Source organism: Mobula birostris, chromosome 22 (assembly GCF_030028105.1).
Source record: "Mobula birostris isolate sMobBir1 chromosome 22, sMobBir1.hap1, whole genome shotgun sequence".
Lineage (NCBI taxonomy): Eukaryota > Metazoa > Chordata > Chondrichthyes > Myliobatiformes > Myliobatidae > Mobula > Mobula birostris.
In genome coordinates this window covers 5,092,341-5,109,264 of record NC_092391.1, presented here as the reverse complement: position 1 = coordinate 5,109,264, position 16,924 = coordinate 5,092,341, and the positions used below count along the sequence as shown (strand labels likewise).

Sequence of the window (16,924 nt, the reverse complement as noted above, 5' to 3'; positions counted from 1 at the left end):
GATAGGACGAGTTCTGCACCACCTTGATTAACACTTCTGTATAGAGATTCTGCGATGGAATGTATTCAAATTATGACACAATCTGTACAGTTTGCGTCCAAACTATAATTTTAATGTTTGACCAAATATGACGAATAACAAGGATTTCTCACAAAGTAGGAAGGTCTCCTAATTTCGGAAGTATACTCAAGATTCAAGATTGTTTGTTGTCATTCTTCAGTACACCAGTGTAAAGGAGAAAAAAAATGATTGTTATCTGGCATTATGCAGCACATAAAAACACAATGAATATAAACATAAAAGCATTCCTATAAAACACAATGTACAAGTAACTGTTGTTCGTCCATGGTTGACGTCGATGAGGACCTCAACACCATTGTGATGGTGTCGAGACTAGCGCGTGATTTGGACTTAAGTGAGGGAGGGTTGCGCAGCGTCAGCCTCACTCTCTCTTCCCAATTCCCATCTGGGTCCAGTGGCAAGACAGAGTCTAGACGGCTGGAGATGGGACTAGGTGCAGTGGATGACCAGGACGTCTTCTGTGTCTTGTCCTGCTCTACACGTTCCACGACGCTTGCAGAGACCGCCTTCTTGACCATTGGACCTTCCATAGGTCTCGTCCGCTCAATCCGCCGGAGTCTGTCTTCACATGCTGGGATAGATAACTCCCTATCTCACCGAGAGTTTGAGACCCGTTGGCTACCCTCACCTGGTTTAGCTGGCTTGTCAAAGCTGTTGCCCGGGGTGTGGCCGCTGTCACATGCAAACAGCTACGGGGAGCCACAGGTGAGAGCTGAGTGCCAGGTGGGGACCAAATGTGGACAAAGGTGTACAAGTAACTGTTACATACATAGACTATGCATATAAAGTAACGCTCGGTGATGTGTATGTTGTGGTAGTGGGGGTGTGGAGGTGTGGGTTAGTGGGCAAAGATTTTCTTCTTCTTTATTAATTTTTTTATTGATTTAAAAAAGCATGAATACAATCAAGAGGAGAATTAGTTCATATATAGTAGTACATATAAGTAGAAGTAGTGTGTGTGTGTATAGATGTATATATATATATATCTATCAGTAACAGTATAAACCAAGATTAAGATAGGCATTGTCAAAATCATAGATATTGTTAAACTAGTATAAAATATACTAAAAAAATGAAAATAATATTCTCCTCTTTTAGTTTATGAAGAGAAAGGAAAAAAACACTGGGTTTTAAATGAAAAGAAAAAAAACCCCACTACACTATATCAAAAAAACTAAACAAAAAAAAAAAGGAACTGGGCAGTCCATTTTGAGGATACGACCAAAAAAGAAAGAAAGGCTTTCTGATCAAATCTAAAACTTCAAAAAAAAGATTAAAGAGTAATAAATCAAATTAAATGAAAATATTGGATAAAAGGTCGCCATATTTGCTCAAATTTAAAGGATGTATCAAATATCTGACTTCTTATTTTCTCTAAACTTAAACAGGACATAATGGAGGAGAGCCAATAAAAGACCGTAGGTGGATTAGAATACTTCCACTTCAATAAAATGGCTCGCCTAGTGGCAAAGGGTTTCATTAGTCTGACGGTTTGGGGGAAGTAACTGTTTTTGAGTCTGGTGGTCCTGGCGTGGACCCTACGTAGCTGGGAGTGAGACAAACAGTCCATGAGCAGGGTGGGTGGAATCCTCCATGATATTACTGGCCCTTTTCTGGCATCTTTCTGTATATCTGTCCTGGATGGCAGGTAGGCTGGTACTGGTGATGCAGTGGGCAGTTCTAACTATCTCTTGTTGAGGCTCCTGTCGCCACAGTGTGGATAGTTGTGTTGGCTGCATCTCGGATGTTTTGCATACGAAAGAGGACAAAATTCTACCCAAAATGTATTGTTCATCTTAATGTTAACAGATTTAACTTGAATGGGACTCCTAGTTTGGCATGGATCCATTGGGCTGAAGGGGCTGTTTCAGTGCTGTATAACTCAATGACATTCCACAATTAAACTAAGCTCAGTGCAAACTGATCACAATGCAAACCAAGACTGTAATCTTACACTAATTATTTCCTGTGAAGAAAGCCCAACTGGTGTCACACACATCAAATATTCAAAACTTATATCTTTCGGAGTGCAAGGAAGCATCAACAAAACAGAAACACAAATTGAAAGATTAAACAGTAGCTTTGTTTGTCACATGTGCATTGTACCATACAGTGAAATGCATCAATTGCATCAATGACCAACAGACTGAGGATGTGCAGGCGGCAGCCCACAAGTGTCATCATGCTTCCAGCACCAACAGAGCATACCCACAGTTCACTAACCCTAATCTGTACATCTTTCGATGTACATTTCTCAAACTTCTACAAACCTCATTTCCAGAAAAGTTGGGATATTTTCCAAAATGCAATAAAAACAAAAATCTGTGATATGTTAATTCACGTGAACCTTTATTTAACTGACAAAAGTACAAAGAAAAGATTTTCAATAGTTTTACTGACCAACTTAATTGTATTTTGTAAATATACACAAATTTAGAATTTGATGGCTGCAACACACACAACAAAAGTCGGGACGGAGTTAAAATAAGATTGAGAAGTGCACAGAATATTCAAGTAACACCGGTTTGGAAGACTCCACATTAAGCAGGCTAATTGGTAGCAGGTGAGGTATCATGACTGGGTATAAAAGTAGCGTCCATCAAAGGCTCGGTCTTTGCAAGCAAGGAGGGGTCGTGGCTCACCCCTTTGTGCCAAAGTTCGTGAGAGAATTGTTAGTCAGTTCAAAAGGAACATTTCTCAATGCAAGATTGCAGAGAATTTAGGTCTTTCAACATCTACAGTACATAATATTGTGAAAAGATTCGGAGAATTCAGGGACATCTCAGTGCATAAAGGGCAAGGTCGGAAACCACTGTTGAATGCGCGTGATCTTCGAGCCCTCAGGCGGCACTGCCTAAGAAACCGTCATGCTACTGTGACAATTATAGCCACCTGAGCTCGGGAGTACTTCGGAAAACCATTGTCACTCAACACAGTCCGTTGCTGCATCCAGAAATGCAACTTGAAACTGTATTATGCAAGGAGGAAGCCATACATCAACTCTATGCAGAAACGCCGGCGAATTCTCTGGGTCCGAGCTCATCTCAGATGGACCAAAAGACTGTGGAACCATGTGCTGTGGTCAGATGAGTCCACATTTCAGCTAGTTTTTGGAAAAAACGGGCGTCGAGTTCTCCGTGCCAAAGAAGAAAACGACCATCCAGATTGTTATCAGCGAAAGGTGCAAAAGCCAGCATCTGTGATGGTATGGGGGTGCATCAGTGCCCACGGCATGGGTGAGTTGCATGTATGTGGAGGTACCATTGACTCTGAGGCGTATATTAGGATTTTAGAGAGACATATGTTGCCATCAAGGCGACGTCTCTTCCCGGGACGACCGTGCTTATATCAGCAGGACAATGCCAGACCACATTCAGCACGGGCTACAACAGCGTGGTTTTGTAGACACAGAATGCGTGTGCTTGACTGGCCTGCTGCCAGTCCAGATCTATCTCCTATTGAAAATGTATGGCGCATCATGAAGAGGAGAATCAGACAACGGAGACCACAGACTGTTGAGCAGCTGAAGTCTTATATCAAGCAAGAATGGACAAAATTTCCAATTGCAAACCTACTATAATTAGTATCCTCAGTTCCAAAACGATTAAAAAGTGTTATTAAAAGGAAAGGTGATGTAACACAATGGTAAACATGCCTCTGTCCCAACTTTTGTTGACTGTGTTGCAGCCATCAAATTCTAAGTTTGTGTATGTTTACAAAATACAATTAAGTTGGTCAGTAAGACTATTGAAAATCTTTTCTTTGTACTTTTTTCAGTTAAATAAAGGTTCACTTGAATTAACATATCACAGATTTTTGTTTTTATTGCATTTTGGAAAATATCCCAACTTTTCTGGAAATAAGGTTTGTAGAAATTCTAACTCCCCTCCCTCCTTGTCCATCTTTTCATTCCCCATTCTGGTTCCCTCTCTCACCCCTCTTCACCTGTCCATCAGCTCCCTCTGGTTTTCCTCCTCTGTCCCTTTTCTCCATAAGACCATAAGACATAGGAACAAAATCAGTCCATTTGACCCAGTGAGTCTGCTCTGGCATTCTTTCATGGCTAATTTATTATCCCTCTCAATCCTATTGTCCTGCCTTTTCCTCATAATCTTTGACACCTTAACCAATCAAAAAGCTATCAACTTCTGCTTTAGATACTCAGTGACTAGGTCTTCCTTACCATCGACTCAAACTGGAAATGCTGCATGAGGACTCCCAAGTCCCTTTGCATCTCTGATTCTTGAATTTCAATTATCTCAATGATCCAGAAATCTGAAACCCTGCTCACTGCACCAATTCCTCAGCCATGCATTCACCTGCCAAGTCATCCTATTCTTATCTTTACTGGCACATGGCACAGGCAGCAATTCAGAGATTACTAGTCTGGAGGTCCTTGGTCCATGGTCCACTGTTCTCTCCCAACAGATTTCTTCTACTTGAAGCCCTTTACCTATCTTCTCCCAGCTTCTTACTTCATTCCCCCCCCTCACCTGATCTCACCTGTCACCTGCTAGTTTGTACTCCTCCTCTCCCCTCCACCTTCTTATCCTGGCTTCTTTTCCTTTCCTTTCCAGTCCTGATGAAGAGTCTCAGCCAAAAGTACTGACTACTTGTATCCCTCATAGATGCTGCTCAACTTGCTGAGATCCTTCAACATTTGTGTGTGTTGCTCTGGATTTCCAGCATTTGCAGAACCTCTTGTGTTTATGAATTAGAATCAGGTGTAATATCACTGACATATGTTGTGAAATTTGTTGTTTTGTGGCAGCAGTACAGTGCAACTCATAAAAATTACAAATTACAATAAGAAATACAAAAAATAAATAAGTGTTGTAAAAAGAGAACCAAGTAATGAGGGAATGTTCATGGACCATTCAGAAATCTGATGGCAGAGAGTAAGAAGCTATTCCTGAATGTTGAGTGTGTGTCTTCAGGTTTCCGTACCTCCTCCCTGATGGTAGCACTGAGAAAGGGCATGGCCTGGTGACGGGGGTCCGTAATGATGCACGCCACCTTCTTGACATATCGCCTTTTGGAAAGGGTTGTGCCTATGATGAAGCTGGCTCGGTTTACAATTTTCTGCAGCTTTTCCCATTCCTGTGCAGTGGAGCCTCCATACCAGATGATGTTACAATCAGACTAGCCCTCTTTTGTTCTTTAGAGAAAGCCATGGTGGATCTGATAGGATTTTAATCAACTGGATGACGGAAGAATGGTTCCATATGGAGAAAAGCTTGATCAAATACTATCAATACAAGATGGACACTCAGAAAATAAACGAGGAATGTGGAGTACCCAACTTGTGACCACAGGAATTGATTGAAGTATGCAATTACAGAAGCATTGAAGGAGAGGGTGGGCACATGAAGAAGAGAATAGAGCAGAGGTTCCCAGCCTGGGGTCCATGGACCCCTCCGTTAATGGTAGTTTCCATGGAAGGTTGGAAACATCTAGAATAGAGGGTCATGCTGATAAGTTATGAAGAGGAAAGATGGAAACAAAGATTTAAGGCTACATGGTAGTGTAGCGGTTAGCAAGACATTATTACAGCACCAGTGACACAGGCTCAAGTCCCACTGCTGTCTGTAAGGGGTTTGTACATTTGCCCTGTGCTGCGAGGGTTTCCTCCCACAAACGTACTGGTCAGCGGGTTAACTGGTCACATGGTTATAAATAAGCAGGGAGGGCTCATTGGGCATACAATAAAAATAATAAATAAAAGTGGGTACTAAATTATTTACAACTGTTTGCTGATGGTTCTAATGACCATAATAAAATATTTTGAACGTAAACAGATATGAAGGAATGATTGTCAGTACACAATAGATTCCAGGCAAATACAGTGGTTTCTGGTTCATTTGGACACATTGGGATCTGTACATTTTGGCCTAATTAAGTGGCTGTCCCAATTAGTCGAAGTTTCATGGAAATAGTTAAAAAGGTATAAAAAAAAAAGACAAACTATTTAACTGGGTATCAAATTATGTATTTAAATGAAATACAGAACAAATTAAAGCACTATCAATATTACTACAGAACTATAAAACTGTGTATTAGTTCGCAATAGTTATCGATGGAGTTCATCCGCTGTGCCCTATGTGTTCTTCATGCATGAACAAAATCAGCGTAGACACCTAGTACGGACAATGAACTACCTTCACTGACACTGTGCATGAAGTAATGTTGTAATCCAACAAAAAATCAATGCTTTTTCAATCGGCCCAAATAGTTAATATAAACACACATGCAACTGATGATATTTAAAAACTGTTTGCTCTGAGCACGGTGTAGTGTCTAACGGCCCCACGACGTGCACACAACTGACACTAATTAGAAATTGTTCGGCATCAGCCTCCTAACTAAGTGTCTGATGCCCCAAATAAATGAGGGGAATCCCTGCAAATACCTCGATTGTTTTTTGTTCTTTATTAGTTCTCCCACATAAGCAGCTGCCGATTAAATGATAGCCCAATTAACCGAAGTCCACTGTATATTCATTAAAGCAAAACACAACAATGTAAACTACTGGCAGCACAATACCTTGCATATTTTGTACAAGGAATCCTGACCATCTCCTCCTGTGTCCTTGAAGTAATCATGTGCGGGGAAAGTTCGATTGATGTCCCTGGTGATTGCGCTATCCTGGGGAGATTCCTGTTTCCAAAAATAAAAAGAAGGCACATGACAATGGGAAAACAAGATGTTTAAATATGTAACAACACACACACAAAATCAAGTGTTTCCCTCCCCTAACCTATACCCCTTTGGGTCACAGCCCTAAACATTGACTCTTTATTCCTCTCCTCTGCCTGACCTGCTGAGTCCCTTCAGAATTTTATGTTACTATACCCTCTTGACCTTCTTTTTCCCTCTTGTAAATGGTATCCATAAAACCTTCAACTTTAAAGCTTTTGTTCATCATTTTTATTGCAGTTCAGTGTCAAATCTGAAAAAAAAACTATTTTCCTGTCCGGATGCTTGGCAGTGTCATTGTAGATTCAAATCTAAGATAACGTTATGCTTCATTACCATTTTCCCCACTCACTGATAGAAATTAATAAAACCCCTTTGACCTCTGAATCATTTCAACACGGGATTAAACCACCAAGTCTGACATTAAGTGCAATTTTCCACTCAATTACTGACTGGCAAAAGTTACAAGCTACTGCACAAGCTATCATGATTATTGCTACCATCAGAGAGGAGGTACAGGAGCCTGAAGACACACAGTGTTTCAGGAACAGCTTCTTCCCCTTTGCCATCAGATTTCTGAACAGACAATGAACCCATGAGCACCACCTCACTATTTTTTGCTCTCTTTTTGCACTGATTATTTAAAGTTTTTATATATATTTCTCATTGCAATTTATAGTTTTGTTACTGTATTGTAATATACAGGTCAACAGAGGACGCCATCTCCATGGCACTTCACTCTGCCCCGACCCACCTGGACAGCCCCAACTCTTACGTCAGAATGCTGTTCATTGACTTTAGTTTGGCATTCAATACTGTGATCCCCTCCAAGATGATCACCAAACTTCACCAGCTTGGTATCTGCGTATCCCTCTGCAATTGGACCTTGGACTTTCTGACTAACAGACCCCAATTAGTTAAGTTAGACAACTTCTCCTCCTCCACTCTCACCCTGAACACCGGCGTGCCTCAAGGCTGTGTGCTGAGCCCTCTTCTGTACTCCCTTTTCACCTATGACTGCATTCCTGTACATGGATCGAACTCCATAATCAAGTTCGCAGACAACACCACAGTGGTTGGCCTGATCAGAGGGGATAACAAGACGGCCTACAGGGACGAGGTCCAGCATCTGGCCGCGTGGTGTGCCGACAACAACCTGGGCCTTAACACCCAGAAGACCAAGGAGATCATTGTGGACTTCAGGCATGCCAGGAGTCACACTCACGTCCCCATCTACATCAACAGAACTATAGCGGAGTGTGTATCAAGCTTCAAATTCCTTGATGTCCACATTTCCGAGGATCTCACCTGGTCCCTGAACTCCTCCATCCTGATCAAAAAGGCGCAACAGCGCCTTTATTTCCTGCGGAGCATCAAGAAAGCTCACCTCTGTCCCAGGATACTGATGGACTTTTACCACTGTACCATTGAGAGCATACTCACTAACTGTATCTCAGTGTGGTATGGCAATTGTCCCGTATTGGACTGCAAAGCATTCCAGCATGTGGTGAAAACTGTCCAGCGGATTATCGGCACCCAATTGCCCACCATTGAGGACATCTACCATAAACGCTGCCTGGGCAGGGCAAAAAGCATTATCAGGGATGCATCTCAGCCTAAACATGGACTTTTTACTCTCCGCTGCCGCTCCAGCAGGCACAGGAAGAGCTTCTTCCCTGAGGCTGTGACACTGCTGAACCTCTCATCACAGCGCTAAGCAGTATTGCACCCGTATTGTACTGTCTCAGTACTTTTATATTTGTGTGCTGTAGCACTTTTTTATTTGCAGTTATTTTGTAAATAACACTATTCTTTGCATTTCTGGTCAGATGCTAAATGCATTTCATTGGCTTTGTATCTGTACTTGGCACAATGACAATAAAGTTGAATCTAATCTAATCTAAATACTGCTGCTGCAAAACAACAACTCTTCACAACACACAGTATGTCAGGGATATGAAACCTGATCCTGGTAACAGGAAGGTCAGCTGAATCCATGATAAACCCCACTTGTGAACATTCTCACTTCGAATCAAAGTGAATGAAGATCTGAAATTTCTAATGCCAGGATTTAATAGCCATGACAAATACTGCAGGGAATGAACTCAATACATTTGTTTGGTTTTAGCCTTAAATCTGGAGTTACCATGTTTGATCCTATTTTAGACTGCAGGAAGGTAAAGATCTACTGTTGGCTATTTTGAATCACAAAACTGCCAAAGCAGAGCAGAAACTAAGCTGCAGGAGAGCAAAGCAGGGAGTTTGGCCTCTTTGAAGGCTGGCACTGCCACTAAGAAGATAAGAAATAGTAGCAACAGTTGGCCATCTGGCGCGTCGAGCTGAAAGAGGAGCTTTATTGGTCACATGTATAATGAAATGCAACATTTTTGTGCCAATGACTAGCATAATCCAAGGATTGTGTTTTGGGCAGCCTGCAAGTGCTACCACACTTCCGGTGCAAACATATTAATGTCCACAACTTGCTAACCCTAACCTGCACATCCTTGGAATGTGGGGGGCAGAACCAGAGCACCTGGAGGAAACCAGATGGTCACCGGGAGAACATACAAACTTCTTTCAGGCAGCGGCGGCAATTGAACCATGACTGGTGATTCCTGGCACTAACTGTTATACTATGCCGCACCGAGCATCCTCCATCATTCAATAAAATCAGAAGGAATGGCCGTGGACTAAGTCTCAACCCCATTTTTATGCCTGAGCTCACCCTCGGTTAGGCAATCCCTTGGTTAGCATTGATAAAGTCACAACTAATTTGCAACAGCTTACCCCAAGAAACTACTCAAAGTTGCTTGTGCCACTGACTACATTCCAGTCACCTTCTAGACAGACACTCCTGTGCCTAGCATCACTTTGTGGACATACAATCAATGTACATAAGTTACCTTATGTATTTATATTTTTGTGTTTTTATTATTATTATATTCTTTATCTTATCATTTTTTGTGCTGCATCAGATCCAGAGTAACAATTATTTCATTCTCCTTTACACTTCTGTACTGGAAATAACATTAAACCATCTTAACTCTTGAATCTTGAACCTTGGGAAAGACCAGCACAGTCCAGACCTTTGGCCCACAAAAGTGTGCCACCTACTCCAAGATCAGTCTGACCTTTCTCTCCTACAAAGCCCTCCATTTTTCTTTCATCCATGTGCCTATCTAAGAATATCTTAAATGTCTCTAATTAATGTATTTGAAAAGGCTTTTTTTCAGTTATCCAGATTTACTTTTCATTCATTTGTCTCTTCTGGGCTGGCTTTGAAGTGTGTGCTGCAATATTGTTCCTGAGATTTGATCTAAGCTCATTAAATCTTGTGATTTGTTATTTGGATGCAATCCTAAAATACAGGCAACCAAATAACTTTATATTCAAGTTTGTTTAATGTCATTTCCAGTACACGAGCGTAAAGGAGAAAGACAGAATTGTTACTTAGGATCTGCTGCAGCACAAAAAAAACACAATAAAATGGTGAACACAAAAATAAAAATAATCACAATAAATATATATACACATGAGATTGCTTATATATATTATAAATACACACACACACACATACATACAACGCCTATAAAAAGTATTCACCCCTCTTGGAAGTTTTTCATGTTTTATTGTTTTACAACATTGAATCACAATGGATTTAATTTGGCTTTTTTGATACTGATCAAAAGCACAAGTCAGGAGACGGATACAAGAAAATTTCCAAGTCACTGAATATCCCTTGGAGTACAGTTAAGTCAATCATCAAGAAATGGAAAGAATATGGCACAGCTGTAAATCTGCCTAGAGCAGACTGTCCTCAAAATCTGAGTGACCATGCAAGAAGGGGACTAGTGAGGGAGGCCACCAGGAGACCTACGATAACTCTGGAGGAGTTACAAACTTCAATGGCTGAGATGGGAGAAACTGTGCAAACAACTGTTGCCTGGGTGTTTTATCTCGGCTAGAGTTTGCCAGAAGGCATGTGAGAGACTCTGAAATCAGCTGCAAGAAGGTTCTATGGTCTGATGAAAACAAAATTGAGCTTTTTAGCCATCAGACTAAATGCTATGTTTGGTGTAAGCCGAACACCGCACATCATCAAAAAGACACCGTCCCAACCATGTAGCAGGTCCTGGAAGGCTTGTGATGGTAGAGAGTAAAATGAATGCAACAAAATACAGGGAAATCCTGGAGGAGGAAAACCTGATACAGTACAACTTGGGAGATTTGTTTTCCAGCAAGACAATGACCTCAAGCATAAAGCCAAAACTACACAGGAATAGCTTGAAAACAACAAAGTTAATGCCCTGGAGTGGCCATGTCAGTCCAGGCCTCAATCTAATTGAGAATTTGTGGCTGGACTTGAAAAGAGCTGTTCACTCATGATCCCCATGCAATCTGAGAGAGCTTAAGCAGTTTTGTAAAGAAGAAAGGGGAAAAATTGCATTCTCCTGATGTGCAAAGCTGATCAGAACCTATCCACACAGACTCAAGGCTGAAATTGCTGCCAAAGGTGCATCTACTGACTTGAAGGGGGTGAATCAATTATTTTGTGTTTGATATTTGAAATTAATTTAGATCTCTTTATAGAGATCTGTTTTCACTTTGACACGAAAGAGTCTTCTTCTATTGATCCATGTCAAAAAAAAGCCAAATTAAATGCACTGTGATGCAATGCTGTAAAACAATAAAACATGATATCTTCCAGGAGTGGGGTGGGAGGAAATACTTTTTATAGGCATTGTAGATTGATTGTCCTAAAGTGAAGCTAGGCACAGAAGTGTCAGTACGTAAGGTGACTAACAGGAAATGGTGGTGGTGGTACCGGTACTGGTGGTTGGAGGTGTGGAGAGGTGAGCTAGTGGGTGGAGATGTTGATCAGCCTTACTACTGGGGGAAAGTAACTGTTTTTGAGTGTGGTGGTCCTGGTGTGGATGCTTCATAGTCTTCTCCCTGACAGGAGTGAGACAAGTTGTCCTTGAGCAGGATGGGTGGGGTGTTACTAGCCCTTTTCTGGCACCTTTCTGTATACGTGTCCTTGATATATTCCCTTCAACATAGCAACAAAAAGTACCAAAATACTGATGAACTGGAGGTTAAATCAACCAGCATTCCGCTGAATTCTTTTGAATAATTAAAGGTCCACGAACACCACAGAGTCATGAGCACGCCTGCTCTTTCTCAATCTTCAATTTCATGGTAAATGGACATGTTTGTTTAATATATGAACTGTGACTTCAGCAAAGGTATTAAAACATTACACATCCTGTCTGGTGAGACTCAACAATATAAAATATTACTTTGAAGGTAGTTCTACACAACTCTCAACTACCTGGATGAATGAAGCATACTGGAAAACTTGATTGTTGCAGTGAAAACTTAACCATATATTAGAAGCAATCTCTTTATAGAGGGTACAAACAAAGTGCTGGGGAAACTCAGCAAATCATTATCAGATGAAGAGTTTCAACCCGAAATGCTGACTGCTCATTTCCCTACCCCCAAAAATCGTGGCTGATCTGCCGAGTTTCTCCAGCACTTTGTACATTGCTCCAGATTCCAACATCTGCAGACTTTTGTGTCTTCAGAGACTAAATGCCCTGTGCTTAACTGACCTGTATTACCCAACTCCGCCATGGACCGTCCCAAGCCTGGCTGTGAAAGGAGCAGAGCTGGTTATGTACTCTGCCATGGACTGTCCTAGGCCTGGCTGTGAAAGGAGCAGAGTTGGGTATGTACTCTGCCATGGACCGTCCTAAGCCTGGTTGCAAAAGAAGCAGGTTTGGGCATGGGGCTAGCAAACCTATTCCGTAAAAATCCAGAGCCTCAGAAATGCCAACGGAAACTCCAAAGACCTCATCCCCTGGGAGAGGCAAGACACCAAGAAGGTGGGCTGTACCTAGGGATAACTGGAAAGACTAGCTCCGGATAGAGGACTCTGGTGAGCTGCTGTCAGTGGCCTATGCCCCAATGTGATGAGGAATTACCCTCTTAAGTAATACGCAGTACACAAATTAATAGAAAACTGATAAAGTAAATAACCTTAATCAAATTGTGTACAGTTCTGGTAACCTACTTACAAGAAAGATTAAAATATCAATAAGTGTGAAAGAGTGCAGAGGAAATTTACAAGAATGTTGCCAAGAATTGAGGATTTGACTTATTAGTAAAGGTTGAAGAGGTTAGGAGGTTATTCCCTGGAATGAAGTAGTATGAAGGAAAATTTGGCAGAGGTATACAAAATTATGAGGGGTATAGATAGGGTAAGTGCAAACAGGCTTTTTCTACTGAGGTTGAGTGAGACTAGAACTGGAGGTTGTGATGAATAGGCTCGGCCCAGAACATTGATTCTTTATTCCTTTCCATGGATGCTGCCTGATTGGAGTTCCTCCAGCATTTTGTGTGTCACACTAGAACTAGAGATTGTGGGTCAAGGGTGAAAGGTAAATATTTAAGGGAACCTAAGGAGGAATTTTTCACTCAGAGGTGGTGTGAGTGTGGAATGAGCTGCCAACTGAAGCAGTGGATGCAAGTGCAGGGTCGATTTCAATATTTAAGAGAAATTTGGATAAGTACATGGATGAGAGGGGAATAGAGGGCCCCTCTATTGGTGCTGATTGGTGAGATTAACAGTTCAGCATGGACTAGATGGGCTGAAAGGCCTGTTTCTGTGCTGCAGTTCTATATAACTCTATGGCACTTTTTCTTCTGAAGGACAGTAACACTGAATAAAAAACCTCCGATTCAGAAAAAACTGAGTTAATGTCATGATAAGGAAGCTTTAACACCAAGTTAAAAATGATCCACGATCTCCAAATTATTCAGTGAAATCACTTCTGCATCAAGTAACAATTGGTAGACCAAAACACAATCAAAATAATTTAAAGAGTAAATAATGATAATTTTGCATTAAACAGTGGTTAGATCAGAGTCAATATCCAAGTCTCAACAATATAGAAGAGAGACTGAAGCTAGTTTAAGGAGGACAATGCAATGGACTAGAAATGATGATTGAGTTACTATATCTGGATTCTTTTCTAATGGAGGTGACTAGCTGTGGGAAGGTTTTCGAGCGCTCTTTCTAAATTTGTATGGAAAGGTAAACACGAGTCTTTTGTTTTTAGGCTCTTGGGAGGGCTGAGATCAGAAATTCAGAAGTTGAGGCCCATCGGCAGGTGAAATCCCAATGTCTGGGAGTCCAAGCCTGAGCCTGCTGGAGGCTGGAGCTGATGGCCTGTTCTGGGGTTGGAGGGCTGTGTACATGCTTGGCGAAGGGAGAGAGGAATGGAGCCTGTTTGGCTGTTGTTGTTTGTTGTGTCCTGTATTGTTCTGCAGAGCATTGTGGGCACGATATGTTGGTGTTGGAACGTGTGGTCACACTTGCTTAAGTGTGTTGGTCATTTACGCAAATGGCACATTTCACTGTAGGTTTCGATGTATATCTGACAAATAAATTTGAAGCTTGAATCTTGTCAATTTTCATGTCATGAGAAGACAGAGACGATTCATTACTGCTCTTCATCATCGAGACAACTTCAAGAACCCATACCTCAAGAAGGCAGCATCCATCATTAAGGACATATTTCACAACATATGCCAGTGATATTAAACCTGATTCTGACCTTCACATGTAGTACGTGCACTCTTCTCATTACCATCATCAGGGAGGAGGTACAGAAGCCTGAAGACACACACTCAATAATGCAGAAATAGTTTATTCCCCTCCGCCATCAGATTTCTGAAATTGTCTATAAACACTACCTCATTATTCCACAGTTTCCACCCTGCTGTTAAAAGACTTGTTATGGTTCCCTTGTATAATATGATGGACTAATGTCCATTTAGAAATTGGATGGCAGAGGGGAAGTAACTGTTCCTGAATTGCTGAGTGTGTGCCTTCAGGCTTCTGTACCTCCTTCCTGAGTTGGTCTCTTCTCATTGTTACCATCAGGACAAGCTTTTCACTGTTATCTCATTATACGTGACAATAATAAACCAATTCCAATTCAGACTGAAGGCTATTTGACATTTTCAACCCAGGGCATAATAGCAAATTTTAAAATCTGTTTTCTGATTATGATTCTATAAGTACATGTTTTAATGTAAATTTTGTCCTAAATTCAGCCCACAAAAACCAAAGGTAGGGTCAAGGTACAATGACTGTCGAGTATGTTCCCTCTATATTCTGCAGGCAGTAATTTTAAGAATCTGAATTTTGATATTACACCATAAGGTATCTGTTAATAAACTTCTATTACAAATATTTAGATCACAGAATCTGTTTTCCCTGGAACCTATAAATTCCTCAGAAAAACTATGGTAAATTTAGGAGCATCTGGCAGGAGACCACTGATGAATATATAAGCAATTGGATGAACAAAGGCTTTCATTACATTTCACTAAAACATGCGCTATTATCTCTGATAGTCATCTCAACGCTATAAACGGTTCATTAGAAAACAAGCAACTCCCAGTGGAAATTCCAAGCATATCAGCACATTAACATTTAAATTACCTTTTATTTTTAGACAAAAGATCACTTTCAAACAGTTGTGGGGGGGGGGGAGAGATAAAGTTGCTTGGCAAGGGAAATAAAGGCAATCTTATTTAAATGGTAGTTTTTGCACCAAACTACCTTTGTTAATTTGGATTTACAGGATGTAACACCATCAAGGTTATATTATTTATTTAGAGATACAGTGTGGAACAGGCACTTGCAGCCCGATGATCTGCACTGCCCAGCAACCCACCGATTTAACCCTAGCCTCATCACAGGACAGTTTACAAGAACCAATTAACCTACTAACCAGTACATATTTAGACTGTGGGAGGAAGCCCATGTGCTCATGGAGAGGATGTACAAAATTCTTATAATGAACTTCGAACTTTGACACCCCAAATTGTAATAGCGTTGTGCTATGGCTACGCTACCATGTTTGAATTAAAGCGCTAGTTCTTACTATTATTCTCTACTTCTGGAAGCCTCTGCACATATAATCCATTCAAATATCAAAATAAATTTATTATCAAGGCACTGGTATGGCCACACTTGCAGTACCGTGAGCAGTTTTGTGTCCCTTATTTAAGAATGTGCTTGTATTGGACAGGATCCAAAGGTGATTCACAAGAATGCACCTGGGAATCAATGGGTTAACATAAGAGGAGAGTTTACTGGCTCTGGGCCTGTACTCACTGGAGTTTAGAATAATGAGTGGGGTATCTCAATGAAATCTATTGAATACTGAAAGGTCTAGATAGAGTGGGCATGGAGAGGATGGTTCCCAAAGTGGGACCATAGGGCACAGCCATTTGGCCCATCTAATCTGCTCTGCCATTCCATTTGTTATCCTTCTCAATCCCGTTCTCCCGCCTTCTCCCTTTGATGCCCTTACTAATTAAGAACTTATCAATGTCCACTTTAAATCTACCCAATGACTTGGACTCACAGCTGCCTGTGTCAGTGAATTCCACAGATTCACTATCATTAGGCTAAAGAAATTCCTCCTCCCGCTGCTCTCCTCTCTGTTCTTCAGAGGTGTCCTTCTTTTCTGAGGTTACATCAGCCGGTTGGCTAGCCAGGCCGGAGGGGCCTGCTCCGCGTTGTATCGCCAAACACGCAAATAAATCAATCAATCAATCGATAGTTTTTTTTAAATTCTAAAGACGTGTGAGTTAAGGTGAGTAGGTTGTGGGCATGCTATGTTGATGCAGGAAGCATGGTGACACTTGTGGGCTGCCCCCTGCACATCCTTGGACTATGTTGATCGTTGATGCAAATGACGCATTTCACTGTATGTTTTGATGGTTCGATGTAATGTGACAAATAAAGCTAATCTTAATCAAACCTATTTAACCAGAAGACTTGCAGATTCACCAAACTGTTTTCTGGCATGGCTTGTCTGTCATGTAAAAGGAGAGATTAACTAGGCTAGGCCTTTGTTGTCTGGAGTTATAAAAACTGACCTCATTATAACAAAAGTAAGAATAGATGCAGGGAGGATGCTTCCACTGGCTGTGGAGTCTACAATTAATGGTCACTGTCTAAAACAGTTAGATCTTTATGAGGAGAAAGTTCTTCACACCGGTTGGAATTCTACATCCCACTGAAAGGCTCTGGAGGCTCAGTCAATTGTCTCCATACCTAAAT

General features: G+C 41.2%; 1 protein-coding gene across 5 annotated transcripts in view; it reads right to left on the bottom strand.

Moving 5' to 3' along the window:
* Nucleotides 1-16,924, bottom strand: part of LOC140186475 (rab GTPase-activating protein 1) — a 250,738-nt gene that overhangs the window by 62,841 nt on the left and 170,973 nt on the right. For all 5 annotated transcript variants that reach the window (XM_072240791.1, XM_072240793.1, XM_072240794.1 and 2 more), the window contains one exon: nt 6,625-6,738. In XM_072240791.1, coding sequence (XP_072096892.1) covers nt 6,625-6,738 — 114 coding nt within the window. The remainder of the gene's footprint in view (nt 1-6,624; nt 6,739-16,924) is intronic.